Raw genomic sequence first — 16,143 nt, forward strand, 5'->3', positions numbered from 1 at the left:
TAGAGGAAGAAACAGAGAATGACACATTTTCAGAGACAAAAGTGGAGTCGTTGAAAAAGAGAAGAAATTTGCTTTCATGGAAGAAGTTTCAATTGAAAAGAGGAAGCGATCATGATGATGAATATTAACCACCAAGTTCGTTATCGTTCAAAGAAACGGAGAAAAACGAAACACATGAAAAAATTCCAAAAGACGATTCTCATTCAGGGCCATGATTGTTTTCACATTTATAGCAGATGACACTAACGGTATTTTTTCTTACAGAAAAATGGAATTCAAAATTGAACTTTTGTGTTTAAATGAATCAAATCTGCCAGATGTTTCTATCGAAGCCTTACAGAATCCTGACGATCAAGTGAAAAAATAGATAACAATATTCTTGAAAAACAAGTAACTTTAAGACATTTTGATTAATTTGTGGCTTAAAAAAACAATTTCTTCGAGTGGAATAAGTGCATTAATCAATCAATTTGGCCTTGTTATTTCAGGATCAAGGGAAATGGAGCAAAGAACAATTGAGTCTTTTGTGTTGAATAATTGTTTGTCCCAATTATTGGAACAATTTTTCCAGACATCAGAATAATGAGCTATCATCACTTTCATCAGAAAAACTGTATTCAAAGTCTTCATTTTTTTTCTTAATTTCTTCAACAGATCGTATGGAATAAACCTTCTCATTTTCACTTGACTGATCAACGGATTCTGTGTTTGTCGGTTCGTTAATTTCGTTGTACTCACTATCACTGTAATGTCTTTTCTTCCATCTTCTTATTTTCTTTATTCTTCTTTTTTTATTTTTTTTATTTTTTTGCTTTTGATATTTAGTGTTATTATCCGAACTGCTGGAATCTTCTTCATTAAAGAGTATTTCATCTTTCTTCTTTGCTTCTTCTTCATTCGTGCAGTCATCCGCATCTTTTTCATTTTAGAATAACGGAATGGTGATTACATAATCCTCACCATCTTGTGAATCTGTTTCTTCGTCCTCACTGTCAGATTACGTGGAATCACCAATTTCTGTTGTTCAATCAATATTTCCTTTATGAGAAAAATGAGAGGTCTGTTTTATTTCTTCAATTTTTGTTTCATTCTTTTTCTATGTAACTTTTTTATTTTGTTTTGCCATCTAATTTCTTCCAGTTGTTCTGCAAAAAGACTCGTTCAAAAGCTTTTTCTCCTCATATAGCTTCCATTCCTCCAAAACATTCGGGGAAGTTACACATTTTCCAGAAATGGACCACCTGTTTGTCTTTTTTATTTGTTTCATGTTTGTTGGAAGTTCCTTTATTGTTTTTGATAGGACATTATCAATATTTGATGACGTTATTCCAGCCTCAAAAAATCCATGACGGATCACCCGAGGAGCTGGGGCAGGATAAGAACAATCAGCAATAGATTTTACAAATGAAAAAAAGTCTGTTTGAATTTTTTTTATTGATGGTTCTTTGCACACATGCTTTAATTCTTTTTTTAAAACTCCATTAGGCCCAAGATCCAAAGGCTGAAGAATATGTGAAGCATGTGAAGGAAGAATAACAACATCGACACCTACTTCTGATAGCTTCTCCCAAAGTTGTCTATTTCGCCGAGATGAATGCCCGTCTAGAATGAGAAGAGCTGGGAGTCTTGAATCTTTTGAAATCGTAGTATGTTGATTTTTTTGATAATCACTCTTCAATATTTCATTTTCTTCATCTATATTTTCTTCCATAAACTGACGATCATCACACATATTGATGTTTTTTATAACGAAGCCACCAGTCGTTCAGATCTTCTTTAATTGCTAATTTCGACAAACTAAGGGATTCTGTTAAAGTGTTCTCACGCTGAGTTACTTCAATGAAATTCATTTTGGTGAAAATGAATCCATTTTCATCAAATTGCTTTTATTTGTATTCACACTCCTCCTCTTCTCTATTAACTTGATATCACATGCTTTCAATATTATTAAAATTTGATAATAATGAGGCTGATTGAAGAGATGAGGATGATGATGATGAGAAAGGAGATGAGGATGATGATGATGAGAAAGGAGATGAGGATGATGATGATGAGAAAGGAGATGAGGATGATGATGATGAGTGTGGAGGTTGATTAGAAGTATTATTTGATGCAGTTAATAATAATGAATCGAAATTTTTCGCGTCAAGTTTTTTATTTTTTATTGAACTCGTGATATTTTAGTTGCATGTAATGTCGGTTATATTTGAATTTCTTTTTGGTTTAATATGTTTAAAAGGAGTTGTTGAAGTCGAAGATTGATGTGTATTAAGATGATTATTTATTTTTTCAATTATTCTTTGTTGTGTTGTGATGTATTCCATTTCATTGTTCAGTATAATTTCTTCAAACAATTCTGCTGTCATCCATCCTTTTGTTGTTGAATGAAGAATAAAATTATCATCGTACCATTGCTGTTTAATTTCATTTTCATATTTTGTAGAAAGGATGAGATGAGTTGGAAGATGCCCTCCGTCGGCAGTGACGATGAATAAAAGCGTCAAATGCCTAAGTGGAGGGACTTCAAGCACTGGGAGAAATGCACACATTTTCGATACAATTTTTTTCTGTTTTGTTTTTTCGTCCGTTTGGCAACTTGTTTCGTCAAGTTGCAAAATAAGTTTAGGATGATATTTTTTAGTAAACATTAATCGTCGAAGATTTGTCAAAAACTTTTTCATATTCGTTTCCGTTGAAGCCCTTAATCGGGCAATATCCAAATTTGTTTGGTTTATTGTTTTCAGTTGTTTGTGTCGATTGACGAAATTTCTTGCCCACTTCACACTCGGCATTTCAACAAACTCAACTGTTTCTGATTTCCTTTTCATTCTTATTCTATAAGCCTTGATATTTATTTATTATAAAAAAATAAATTAAACAAATAATTTCAAACCAATAAAGGAAATGTTTGGAATGTTGGTTGAGTCGTAATGTCGCTCCAATTAACTATCATTAAAACAAGCTCTTCTTCTTCTTCTTCAGTTAGATAAAAAGGTCTTCCGTTTTTTCTTTTTTCCAATCCACGCTTTGTCATTTTTTTTGCCCTTAAGTTTTTGAAGCAATCCTTTCTATTCTTGTATTTTGCAGAATTCGTTTTCGATTCTAATTTGTCCTTAAAAGATCGGAAAAAAATTCCACAAGGGGATGCAATTGCTTTTTAAGATAAATGTTATGGTTCAGAAAACCATAAATTATATTTTTTTTGAAAAAAACTGAAAATATACTAAATAAAGTTCAAATCGAGCAGAAAAAAATGAATATTAGTAATGTGAAGAATTTTCTCATTATTATGAGACCATGTGCACAAGTTTCGTATTTTGTGCGGGTTTTTTCCCTAACTATAAATTTCTTGTATAAAATGTATTTCAAACCATATCTTGAAGCGATCTGCATTGCAAGTGAGATTCGGACGGTCAGAAGTTTCATCACAAAGATGAAGCGATGGTTTATTTTGCGTCCCGATTTCCTTTTCACTTTTTTTTTTTTTTTTTTACTTTTTTTTTTTTTTTTTTTTTTTTTTTTTTTTTTGATTATTTTTTATTTCATTGACTCAACATTGAAAAAATAGATGATCAGCTTTTTTATTTATTTATTTATTTTTTTTTTGAAAATAATTAATAAATCTTTCCTCAATTTGAAAAATAAAATAATTGTTATTTTAAAAAGCTACAGTTCAATATTTTTGAAAAGTGACTAGAAATTATTGAAAAATTTGTTAAGAATATTAAAAGAAAATAACTTTTGACTTAGCAGCGATTGAAAGGGAATTGAATTTGTGTTCTTTTTTGATGATTTTGTTTTTTCTAATATATTAGAAGATGTTCTGCATGAAGTTGAAGATGAGGAAGCTGTTTGAGAAAAAAGAAAATATATAGAGTCTGAAGCATTATGACTTTCATTTTGAGAAAGAGGAATTAATGAAGATAATTGATCAAAACATGTTAATGAAGAGACTTTGGAAAAAGATGAAAAGGAAGATGAAAATGATGAAGATGTGGAAGAAAACGTAGGAAAAGGTTGAGAAGATGTTTGAGAAAATAAATTTGTTGACTTCCATTGATTCGGAAGAAACTAATCCTGAGAATTGTCAGACATCAGACCTTGTTCATCAGAAATGCATCTTTCTCAAGCGCTTCAATTCTTTTATTATTCTTTTGATCTTGAATTGTCTCAATTCCTTTCTCTCTTCGCTGCTTTGCTTTTTCAGCTCATAATGGTTTGTAATCACTATCAAAATCAGATTAAAAAATAATAATATGTCTAATTTTTTTTGGAAAGTTCCTTTTGTTTTATTCACAAATTGAATTCAAATTACATATTTCGATCAAATTTCTATTTCCACACACAAAATTTTGCTATTATAAAAACAAAATCTTGACAAAGATATTATTTCCATTTAAGTTAAGTTTCGTTCGTTGGAACATAAATTTGATCGAAATATGAAGGTTTTTTTATTAAAAATAAAAGGAACTTTACAAAAAATTTGGACATATGGTTAACAGAAAAAGAAAAAAAATCAATTAAAATTAACAATAATGGTATTAAAATGAAAAATAAGTTTTCTAAATCTGCTAATAATGAAGTTATTGTGTGTGAAGGTTATTCTGTTGGATTCAGTCAATTTTTCATTTTTGATAAGTATCTCTCGTTTGTAATCTTTCTGGCTTCAATTTTTCTCATGTGACTTGCATAAAGCTCCTCCAAAAACAATGAATTTGTTTCTGCATCTTTCTTTGTGAGTGGATTGTGCAAGATATAAAAGTCTGTGAGGCAGCAAGCCACTGAAAAATAGACTGCAACACACTCCATTTTATAAATCCATGAATGATGGAAGATAATGAAGAGTGTTTTGAGTCTTCCGAAAAATCTTTCCACGATAACGCGATGTGTGGCCAATTCTGGAGTTCCAACTGGCTTTGTGATGATGGCTTCAAGCTCTGGTTTTGCTCCAATGAAAGCAGAATCAGCTAAAATCTTTGTTCCTCCCAGCCTGTGCTCGAATGTCGTGTAGTGCTCGTTGAAAATAGTGAAATCATTTGTCAAACCAGTGAAGATGGAGCTGATTGTGCTTGCTGTCCCCACCTTGTGGTTCACTCCCACCTCCACTTTGACGTTGCAGATGTGGCATATTCCTGTGTAATATTTTTTACAATATTCCAGCTTTCCTCCGGGTCTGTTTGTCGGAATGACAGAACAATCAACAACAATTCTCACATCTTTCGACTCCTCCAAAACTTCAGGATAAAATATCAAAAACAAATCTGCCAATGGAGCTCTGAAATGAGAAACAATACTGTGAAGAAGTCGGACAATAGCGTTTTGAGTTTCATAGAAAGGTGATGATAATATGAGTGTGAGTGTTGTTGAACCGTGATGAAGAAAAGTGAGCAGCAAGAATAATTGTTCATCAAAATTGTTGATTTCTTTCAGTTTCACTTTACGATGAGGAACTTCCATTTGAAGAATGTGTGTGAAAAAAACAAATTCTTCTTTTGAGAATCCAGTGATTCGAAAAAAAGAAGAAACAGGATCATCAAAATAATCACAAGCTTTTTTGATGATGGAAAATTTTTCAACTTTTTGAATTGATTCATTCCGTTGTGGAATAATATTTCTCCTCTCCACACTCTTCAAAACGTCCAAAAAATTTTAATGTGACATCTGAAAAAAAAGAACAGATTTCGTTTGATCACAACAAAATATTGAAATTCAGTTATAAACGATTACGAAACCTACATTTGTGAATATGAATTTTATTGAATAAAATCAAATAAGATTGATTCTTTTCAGTTTTTTATTTGAATTATTGAATGTTAATATATCTTTCGTGAATGCATCAAATAAAATACGATAGGTTCTTGAGATGGAGGAAACCCCAACTGGGGAGGAAATCCGGATCAATGATCAGAACAAAAATTCAGAATATTAGTTAATGATTAATCTCAAAAACAAGATTTTCCAGTTTATTCAATTCAAAAAATATGGATTAAACATATTGAAAATTATATTGAATAATTAATATCAAAAGTTTTGAAAAATTATCGACAGGAAATGAAAGAAATAATTGAATAATCAATTGCGAAACACAAAAGATAGCATTTTGCAAAAAGTGAAGAGTCGGAATCAGAAGCCTTATAAATCGCTCCGAAATTATTTTTTTCAAGTGCTTTTGTTAGCTCCACAGAATTCTCGGACCAAGATGGTGGATTTTCCTGTAAATGCTTGAGAACAACTGATTTATCTAAGGGCAAGAGCCCAGAAACTTTCCACGATGAGATAATTGTGCTGGGATAGCTGGCCGTTGTAAACCCATCTCTAAGTGTTGTTGTGAAAACTTCTCTTTCCTGTGAGGATGTCTTTGTCTGTCCACTTTCTGTTGCTCTTGCAAACACTCTTTTCATATTGGCGAAAATAAACTGATCATTTGGTTGAGTGATATGTGATGTGTGAGATGGAAGTTTAATTAGTCCATAAGATTATCTTTACAAAGTCTTCTTATTTCTTTCGTTAAATGTCCAACGCCGCTTTCCTTAATCAACGCTGCATGCTTGTATTTCTCGCCTTAGGCTATCCTTTTTTTAATAATTTCTGGAAGAAAAAAGATTTGGAACAATTTCAAGAACAACGATGATGTGAAATGTCCAGTTGTCGAAGGGAAGAATACTTCTTGTGAGGTTGTGGCAAACTTGTACTCATCCGGCAAAGTTTTATAAGGAATGACTATGGGAGTTAAATATCTGCAGCCATCTGCGCTGCACATGAAGACGATTGAAGTTGCAGTTGGAAGAGATGTTTCCAAAGCTATAACTGAATTCCAGGATGAAGATGAAGCGACTAGATCATTTTTTCTTTTATGAAAAAAGGTTGAGGTTTCATCGATATTAAATAACAATTGAGGAATCGGTTTTTCCTCGTTAAGATACGATTCGTATAAATCGAAAAAAGGTATTGAAACCTTTCGGCAAGAATGAGCAACCCTTCCGATTGGAAGAGCTTTTGGCTTTGCAAACACAATTTCTGGATGTCTTTGCAAAAACTGTTCCGTCCAGTGCTTGTCCACTGATTTGCATTCTTCACCTTCATTCCTTTTCTTTTGCAACATTTCATTTGCCTGTCAATGGAAAAAAATTAAATAAATATAAAAACACATCCATAACAAACCGTTTGAGTTATGTATTTTTTTATTGGATATTTACCAATTTTTTTTTCGTCAAGAAACAACTGTTTCATTTCCAACTCCTCAGCCTCGTTAAATAATGTGGGCCTACCACATTTCCCAATGCTTCTGCCATTGTCCCTTGCTTTGATCGCTCGCTGCAACGAAGATCTTTTTAACAAGCCGCTTTCATCAATTTGTCTTTCAGAATACTTAAGAATATCGTGAACGTACAAGTCTTTTTATGTGTGGATCTCAAAGTGATCTAATATCACTTGTTGCGTTGACGTGCGTTAAGGAGGGTTTTGTTTTTAACATTTTGATCTGAAACTTTTTTAATATTTTTTAATCAAAAATGGCCCGGATTTCCTCCCCGACTATTAGAAATTGATTGATTTGACTGAGTCGCGAAAATGTGACTCAGTCAAATCAATTTTTGTCTGGTTTATCGAATTTCACTAATTTTAATTGAATTTCCCTCAATCTCACCAAAAGAGAAATTGCGAATTTTTATGATCACAAATTGTGATCGAACATTTTTTTGTTTTGTTTTAAATTTCACTATTTAAAGCTCATTTTCGTTGAACTTATAATTTGGGGCGAAATTTTTTAATTTATGAAAAATATCATGTTTTGTTCCAAACTTATTCTGTACACATATCACAATGTGTGAAGCATTATTATTCAAAAAAATATTTGCAACGAAATCCATAATAATAATTTATTTTTATATTTGAAAACAAGCGTGATATTTAAAGAAATAACAGAAAAAGACATGTGAAAGGTGTGATCATGATTTTTGCCTTTGTATTCAAATGCGTTGAATGTGAATAGAAGTTTCATAGTATTGTCAATGCAACGAGCACTGATTTCAAATGAATAGTAAATATTAACGCATAATTATTGTATCTGCTTTCGGATAACTTATGCATACAAACGGAAAACTCTATGAGGACATTAAAACAAAGAGATTTACAAATACAAAAAATTTTCAGGAGGATTTTTCAGAAGAAGAAATATAATAATCTGTTTGGAAATAATCACCTTTATTCCTTCGTCTTCTTCTTTCTCTTCATCATCTTTAACATTTTCATCATCAAAGCCAACACATCACCCAATTCATTCCTCCGCCCTCTCCAACTACAACACTTTAGCCACTATCATCGTCTGCAACTTAGCTTTTGTTTCTTCTCTTCTGGCACACTTCTGCGCCCCTATCACTTCTCCTATTTCTTCCTGCCTTCCATCGCTCTCTGAGATATCTGCCTTTGCAGAATGCACTTGTTCTTCACATATTTGTTCAGCACTTCCTGCAAATGAATTTGTGGAGTATGTCTCGCTCCGTTTAACAGATGAGAAGAATGGCACGACAATAATATAGCTGCTAATCACACTTGCCCATTCAACACAATGAAACATCCTTGTGCTGTTTACAATGGGGAAGATGGTGTTATGAAAGAAGAAGAAAGAGGAGAAAGAGGAAAAGGAGGAGGAGAAGAAGGTGATGATGATGAATATGCTTGTGTAACTGTGCATGTCACAACAGATAAATACGCCTCCATCTTCTTTTCATTCTTCTCTCTAATTTGTGTGCACAACAACTCTTCTGGCTTGAGAAGCAGCCAGCTAACCCCAATCTGTGTCAAATGCTTCTCCAAAAGCGAAAGACATAACTTATGCTCAGCAACATCGGGACGAATGGAATAAAAACAGGACAAAGCGAGAGTACAAAGGGAAGCAACGTGGCTGGGTGCTTTTGTAGAATAAAGAAGAACATTACAAAATGACTGCGAAATGATCGAATAAAATGCATCTTCTTGTGAAATTGGTATAGATGGAAGCGAAATTGAGGAAAAGGATGAATCCGAAGCAAAAAGAGAAGTCGGCTTCGTTCCTTTCAAAATCATAAGAATGGAGAGAGAAGCAGGCGCAGACGGAGAAGGGGCATCATACAGATGAGAAATAAGAGAGATCAACAACACCATTGCAGATTCACGTGGAAACGGATGCAGCTCATCCTGACAAGCACTGTTACTATCCAAAGTTGCAAGAGAATACAGCGACCTCACTGCATTTGTCCACTTTCCCGACTGTATTGACAGAGAAGGAGAAAGAAAGTCCTGGCAGCGCTGAGGGTAATTGGAGAGGAGGAGCAGCCAAGAGCAAACAGGAGACAGAAAGCAGGCAGCGCACAGGAAGGGGAACAGAGGGACGAATTGGATGGTTTTCTTCTGCTTGGCAGGCAGAAGATCGAGCAGCGATGTGAAGAAGAAGAAGAGCTGCTGGAGCAGAATGGAGAGGTGCTGCTGTTTCAGAGATGCATCTGTTTTGGATAAATACACTGAGACTGACTTCAGAACAGCAGAAAGGACGCAGAGGAGCGCGCGGAAAAAACACAGACGCAGCTGAGTGTCTTCGCAGCGGAAGAGAAATACCTTCGCAATCGAAGGCGCACCTGCAATGTATTCAGATTCCAGCTTGTTCAGCTCCACAGCAGTCATTGCATTCACTGCGGTGGATGCAGTTGAACTCTTATGGTTTCACTTTCTGGCAAGGCAGGCATCCCTCTCTTTTGCTTCTCCACTGAGGAACTCAGTTGTGATGTGCTTGATAAGTTTGAACGACAAGTCTGGCGAGCGGACAAGAATCTGCTCCAACTCCATGTTCAACTGCATAAACACAGCATTGTGCACAGAATGAGAGAACGAATAATGAAAAAAATGCACCCAGAAATTCATGAAGTCGCGAGAAAATGTCGGATCTGCCTTTGGCACATTCGGCACACGCAAAGTCAGAGAAGCTGAGGCAGATAAGGATGAAGATGATGAGCTTTTGCCAGCAAGTTTCGTTTCAATCAAAGATGAAACAGATGTTGCAGATGAAGCACCAGTTGAAGATAATCTGGGATTAGTGACTGTTGTTGCTGCTTCCTCCTCTTCAGCATATTGTTCGCATCCAAACTGCTCAAACAACCTTCTCACAAACGCAAAGAATGTGTTTGAGAAGATTTGTCTGTCTCTCACGATGCCCAACTGTCTCACCAACACTCTCTCATCCACACTGCTCATCCCATCTGAAGACGATTTCATTGGCGAATGCTCTGTCAAGGCAGAATCTGCGAACACATCGTCATTAAAAGGAGAACGCATCTTCAGCGTAGACGGGTGGGGTGATGGAGGATGCATTGCGAAAAGAGGAAAAGAGCCAATTGCTTGCGATACAGTGAAAGGCAGATGGCTCCCTCTTGTTATTTCTTTCAGCTTTGCCTGTGGAATCTGGCGGAGCAGCTGGCGCTCGAGGCTCCAGTCGTCAACAGGCTACTTCCGCTCGTAGATGAGGATGTATGCCGAGTACGGTTTGACTGTGTCTGCCTCGCTCAGCAGGCTCAGGCGCTTGTTCTTGAGGATCTCGTGATCGATCAGCGAAGTGTCGTCCAGGAAGCTCCCTCCAAAGGCCTCTGCTTTTGGTGTCTCCACAGCAGGAGAAGGGAACAGCCTAACTCTGTCGTTGTTGAACTCGTACCACTAGTGCGGAGCATCTTTTTCCATCTCAAATGAGATGCAGTGTCCAGCATTGGCTGTCCCCGAGTGGTTGATGATGCCCTGCAGACGGTATTTGGAGTAGCTCTCCGGACGCAGCTTGTCTTTGCTTTCGCCGTTATGCGGCACCTGCAGATTCTTCAGATTCTCTTTGCGTCCAATCTTTTCCAACATGATTGTTGTATCAGCTTTGGAAAACCGCTTCAAACTGCTTTGTTTTTCTTCCCTCACCTGAATCGCCTCCCACGTTAATGGCTCGAGATCCAAGTCCTCCTCAATGGGGAACTCAAACTTGTCGTTGATCTTCACTCTGTTCCCTGTCAGCGGCTGGTAGTCAAAGCGCCTGAGGAGAATAATGAGTGTATTCGGCAGGTCTCTCAGAACTGTCCGGTTGAACACATCAACCGTGTGATGCTTGCCACACTCTTCGCATTCGTAATCCTCTATCTTCGACCCAACCACCATCTACGCCAACGATTCCACCAGACTCTTCTTCCTTTTCACTTCCACATCGAGCGCATGGAAGCCATCGGAATGCCATCGCTCGTGCCCGCATCTGCAGACATGCAGGTTCATCGTGCAGCCCTTCAGAAAGTGCCGGACAAAGTTCGAAGCTGCAACTGCATCCAAGTGCATCTCCAGCTTGTCCACAAAGACACATGAAGAACTCGTGGATGTCACAATGCACACCATTCACAACTTGCTTCCTGTCCTGGTCGAGATACACCTCCAGAAACTGCTCAGCATCAACGAACTCCTTCCTGTTTAGGTTGTCCTGCAGATCTCAGAAGAGATAACTAACAGCTTTCCACACAGCACTGTTCTGCACTTTCTCCTCCTCTGTCACGCTGCGCAGCCTCATCCCTGCCATCTTCGCCTCCAGCTCGTCTGGTGGGTGTGTGCTTGTTTCTTTGCTCTTCTGCCACTCACTCAGACATCTGCTTGTGATGGTCTTGCCAGCTTCTCCAGGACGCTTCCTTGAAACTGCTCGCCTTCCCGCAGAAGAAGCGTGGAGCACAGCTGCGTGTGTATAAATAGCATAACAAATAAGTTGTTTATGTTGCACTATGCTCCAGGGTAAATTATCTCCTTCATTTTGACACATCATTTTTATCCACTTTCTTCTCCTTCTTGTGCGACTTTGCAATCTGCTCGGCGGGTGTGAAATGGAAAGACCTGTATGAGTTCTTGTCGTTCATCGTCTGCGTCTCATTCAAAAGATAAAGCAGACGCTCTGTGTTTGCCTCATTCCCGCTGCACAGCGCAGCAATCAGACTCAAAATGGCCTTCCTGCTCTCTTCGTCTACCACAAAAAGGCTCTGAATGAGTTCCACTTCAGAGTTGCTACGTAAATGCGACGAGGTCTGCTTCCTCCGCGAATCGCACCGTGCAATGTTTGAGGGCAAATATGAAGAAGAAAAAGAAGAAGAAATAGGCAGCGTAACAATGGCATTTAGAAAAGCAGAAGTGGAAAGTGGCTGAATGATATCAGCTGCATCTGCAACAGCGCAGAAGAAGAGAAGGAGAAATGTCTGGAAGGCGCTTAAAAGCAGAAGAAGAAGGACAGAAGAGGAGAAAGAGCGGATCATTACGATGAGCAAAGCAAACAGTTGCTGAAGGGTTTCTTCGTCGCTTTCTGAGTTAGATGGAAGAGTTTTAGTTGAAACAGAGTTGGGCTGCTGAGAGGAATGGCCGAAGGAGGAGGAGGATGATGATGATGAGACAGAATGTGAAGATGAGTCATTTGAAGAGAAGCTGACAAGAACTCTGGCTATATCCAGATAAGATTCAATGAGTGCTGTTGATGAAACATCTGGTCTCTTCACCAAAGAATAACCAGGAGCAGATGAAGAAGAAGAAGAAGGAGAAGAAGAAGGAAATAGCAGAAGATCGAAAGTTTCCTCGAAAGGAGAGAGAAGCATACAGAGCAGAGCGAAAAGCGCGCGAAAGAGAGAAAAAGAAGATGGAACTTGTGATGGACAGCGACGATACACTTGGAAAAGAGGCACAGATGACAGAGATGGCAGAGAACCCGCTTCTTGCCCGCATTCTGATGCAGCTGGTGAATCAATACGAAATAATCTGGATGATATACCCAAAGAAGAAGTAGCGTGTGGCCAGAGAGTAAAGCGAAGGGACTATTTCGTTTGAGACGGAAAAGAAAAGCAGGCTATCTCGAACATAAAGCGGATCAATGCATTCGATTTTGTCTGCCTCTCGTTCATTTGGTTCTCCAACTTCTTCAATTCCCAGGCAGCCTTCATCATCTTCTGCGCAAATGTCGATATATTTTTCTCCTTCTTCATTATTATCTCCTTTTTCTTCTTCTTCTCATTCTCCTTTGCCTTTTTCTGCTTCTTCACCTTCTCCTCTATAATCATTTTAACATTTTTCCTCGTCTTCTCCACTTCTTGCTTCTTTATTTCTTTCAACTGCTTCAACTCCTTCCTCTTCATCCCCGACATCACCTTCAGATGGAATATCTCCAACTTCTCAGGATTTTGCATCTCCACCCCGAGACAAAATACACCAATTATTTTTCAAACTCAGTCGGCGCCTCGTTCGAGTTCTTCATCCAAATGCCATGGATTTTCTTATTCGTCAGGAGGAGCAAATGCTCATTCATCATTGGACTACTCGACTTCATTCACGATGCCTTATCTTCTTTTCCCACCGACTGGGCCACTTCCAATTTCCCAGCAGATCCCATCAAATCGATACAATCGAAATCCACAAGGATCATCTTCACAGAGCGTGTCTGTTGGGAATGTTGTGCCTCTGGGTGTCTCTTCTGCTTCATTTGTTTCGTCTGCTAATGTGGCTGAGAAGATTCCGTCTGTGATGCCCATTGAAGGAATTTCTGGAAAACCTCCGCTGACAGACTTCACCATTCTTCTAACACAAATGACGCAAGCTTTCCTGCCTCCTCCATATCCCCCTCAAATAGCATCATTCTTTTCGCCTTCTGAGCTATTCCACCACACAAATCGCCCATCACGCTCGACCTCTTCTGATCTTTCATCATATTCCTCCACTTCATCATCTCATCCACCAAATGGAGGCAATTTTCTTTCGAGTTCTCAGAAAACATCTCATCCAGCTGGCGATCAAACTGATAAGAACATCCAAAAATCATCTGCTTTCTGTTGTTTGTCATCATCTGCAGCATCTGAATATGAAAGTATAAATAATAATTACAATAATAACTGTTATAACAACAACATTAGAAGCAAGCAGACTTCATCAACTAAAATGAGCAAAGGAAAGGAAACAGAAGCTGATGGTAACGCGAAACTCAAATCATCAGCATAAACACAGCACTATCATCTCATGATATGTGATCCACTTCACAAGAATCTTCTTCTTCTTCTCCTTCTTTTCCTTCTTCTCCTTCTTCTCCTTCTTTTCCTTCTTCTCCTTCTTTTCCTTCTTCTCCTTCTTCTCCTTCTTCTCCTCCTTTTCCACCTCCTTCTATTCTTTCTCTTCCACACTCACTAAAAAATTTCTCCTCTTCATTAAAGATGCATGTTTCGAAGTGTCTCTCACATTTCGCACATGTTCTGTTGGCTTATTTTTCGAGGCGATGAAGGAAGCAATACAAAAAGGGAGAAACAGAATATGAGTTCCAAAAATAATTATTTCACCACCAAGAGAAAAATAGACAAAAGGATATAAGAAAACTCAGATAATAATCCTGCTTCATTCATCATCTCATTTTCCTTTTCAGCAACATCTATTGAAGCAAATTGCAGGATAAGCCTTCAGAAAGAAGTCTAAGATGAAAGTGATAGAAGAGAGGAGACAAAACAGAACAGCAAAATATTGAACTTAGGCAGCTTGGCATTTCATGCGAATGTTATCGAAACAATTTGTATTCCGCAATTTTTTCTGCTTTCCCTGATTGTTTTCTCAATTTCTCATCTTTGACATCATCCTTCTCCACGTTCTCCTCTTTTTCTTTTTCTTTTTCTGTTATTTTTTTCATTAAATATCTCCTTCGGACACTCCTTTCGGGTGCACATCTCCGTTTTCACATCCTGTGTTATTCAAGTCAATGCTCATGTTCATTGATTCCCTTTCACAACATTTCTAGCTCCCGGGAATGTGACCTTTTTCATCTATCTCCTATTTCTCTCCAACGCTTTCCATCAACAAGTTATTCCCTCTCTCCTTGAATCACGGCCCTTCTCTTTCTGCAATGGTATTGGATGCACCGATGACAGTTCAGGTTGAACTGGATGATCTGTACATGAAATTGCTTTAAATGTCTCCTGCTTCTGTATTGTCTGCTGCATGTAGATATGCTATTTCGAATATGGATTACGTGAAGAAAAGTCATAACGCATCAGTCCTGTCGAATGTGACAAACCACCAGCAGAATTTGTATATGCAGTTCATCTTCACGTGTTCAAAACAAAAGCGAAGAGAACAACAAAAAAACAACATAACAAACATCTATTTTAGTCGATCCAACAAATGGAGAAGTTAAAAGTTCCAGTAGATATCGATTATGCAGTCACTAGCTTTCCACACAGTTGCCTCTCAAATACATACTTCTTTCTCCGATGCTGGTTCTGATACTGTTTGCACGTATTTCTTCCTTTCCATCTTTTCTCTCTTCTTCAGTATTGGAACAAGAAGAAACTGCTTTTTCTGTTCCGACTTTGATGAAAATTAACATGAATCAACACTCATTTGCGGATCTCACCAAAGCGTCGCTTTCTGTTTCTCCGTCTTCATTCTCCTGATTTTTTATCTAATTTCAATTCAAATTCATTTCCTTTTTTATGAATTCCTCTCCACACTTATACAATAAAATGTCTTTCCTCTTCTCTTCTATCTTCATTTCATTTTGAAACATGGGTTTATACCATTGGTGCAAAAACCGAGACCTTTTGCGTAACGCGGAACTTTTTATGAAACTGAACATAGATAATATTTTTCATTTTATGAAATTTTTTTATGAAATTCTCCTTTATTTATCAATAAATTTAAAAAATCATTTCATGTTTGTTATCAAACGGTTTCAAAACCGATGAAATGATAGAAAAACCATTCAACGATATTGAAAACCAGAATAACATGTTTCTTTGCACATGTTAAACACTTCTGAATTACAATTAAGATATAGTCAATAGCTAATTGAACAAATGATTAATCGATTTCAATTTCATTATTCATATTTTTCTTCTAGCATTTTCTTTTTCAAGAAGTAGTTTTCTCCAGCCTCCTTTTCTTTTTGAGAGATTATTGGAGATATGCATCTTGTCATCACGCCAACATGTCTCACTCTTGAAGCTGTCATACGTTTTGCCTTCCCCTTTGTTTTGGTGATTGATTCTTTTAATTCTTCTTCTTCAAATGTCCCCTTTTTTTCGGAATATCCAGTATTCTTCTTTTTTCTGATTTCTTCATGTCAGAAATTGAATTTTCTTCATTCACAATTGT

General features: G+C 37.1%; 4 protein-coding genes across 4 annotated transcripts; 1 reads left to right on the plus strand and 3 right to left on the minus strand.

Annotated features, from left to right (window-relative positions):
* Nucleotides 1–8,586: 8,586 nt before the first annotated feature.
* MONOS_12319 (uncharacterized protein) lies at nucleotides 8,587–9,657 on the minus strand (the record flags this gene model as incomplete). The annotated part of the gene is made up of 1 exon (XM_067864930.1): nucleotides 8,587–9,657. One exon carries the CDS (start codon nucleotides 9,655–9,657, stop codon nucleotides 8,587–8,589), a length of 1,071 nt encoding a protein of 356 aa, XP_067722703.1.
* Nucleotides 9,658–9,696: 39 nt separating this feature from the next.
* MONOS_12318 (uncharacterized protein) lies at nucleotides 9,697–10,341 on the minus strand (the record flags this gene model as incomplete). The annotated part of the gene is made up of 1 exon (XM_067864929.1): nucleotides 9,697–10,341. One exon carries the CDS (start codon nucleotides 10,339–10,341, stop codon nucleotides 9,697–9,699), a length of 645 nt encoding a protein of 214 aa, XP_067722704.1.
* A 339-nt stretch (nucleotides 10,342–10,680) lies between these two features.
* Nucleotides 10,681–13,160, minus strand: MONOS_12317 (putative Ubiquitin carboxyl-terminal hydrolase; the record flags this gene model as incomplete). The annotated part of the gene is made up of 5 exons (XM_067864928.1): nucleotides 10,681–11,078; nucleotides 11,155–11,452; nucleotides 11,510–11,715; nucleotides 11,927–12,777; nucleotides 12,877–13,160. 5 exons carry the CDS (start codon nucleotides 13,158–13,160, stop codon nucleotides 10,681–10,683), a joined length of 2,037 nt encoding a protein of 678 aa, XP_067722705.1.
* Nucleotides 13,161–13,347: 187 nt separating this feature from the next.
* On the plus strand, nucleotides 13,348–14,007 carry MONOS_12316 (uncharacterized protein; the record flags this gene model as incomplete). Its single annotated transcript, XM_067864927.1, has 1 exon — nucleotides 13,348–14,007. The coding sequence occupies one exon, from the start codon at nucleotides 13,348–13,350 to the stop codon at nucleotides 14,005–14,007; it is 660 nt and encodes a 219-aa protein (XP_067722706.1).
* Between the last annotated feature and the right edge of the window lie 2,136 nt (nucleotides 14,008–16,143).

This window comes from Monocercomonoides exilis (assembly GCF_001643675.1).
Source record: "Monocercomonoides exilis strain PA203 chromosome Unknown scaffold40-978991, whole genome shotgun sequence".
NCBI classification, from domain to species: domain Eukaryota; phylum Preaxostyla; order Oxymonadida; family Polymastigidae; genus Monocercomonoides; species Monocercomonoides exilis.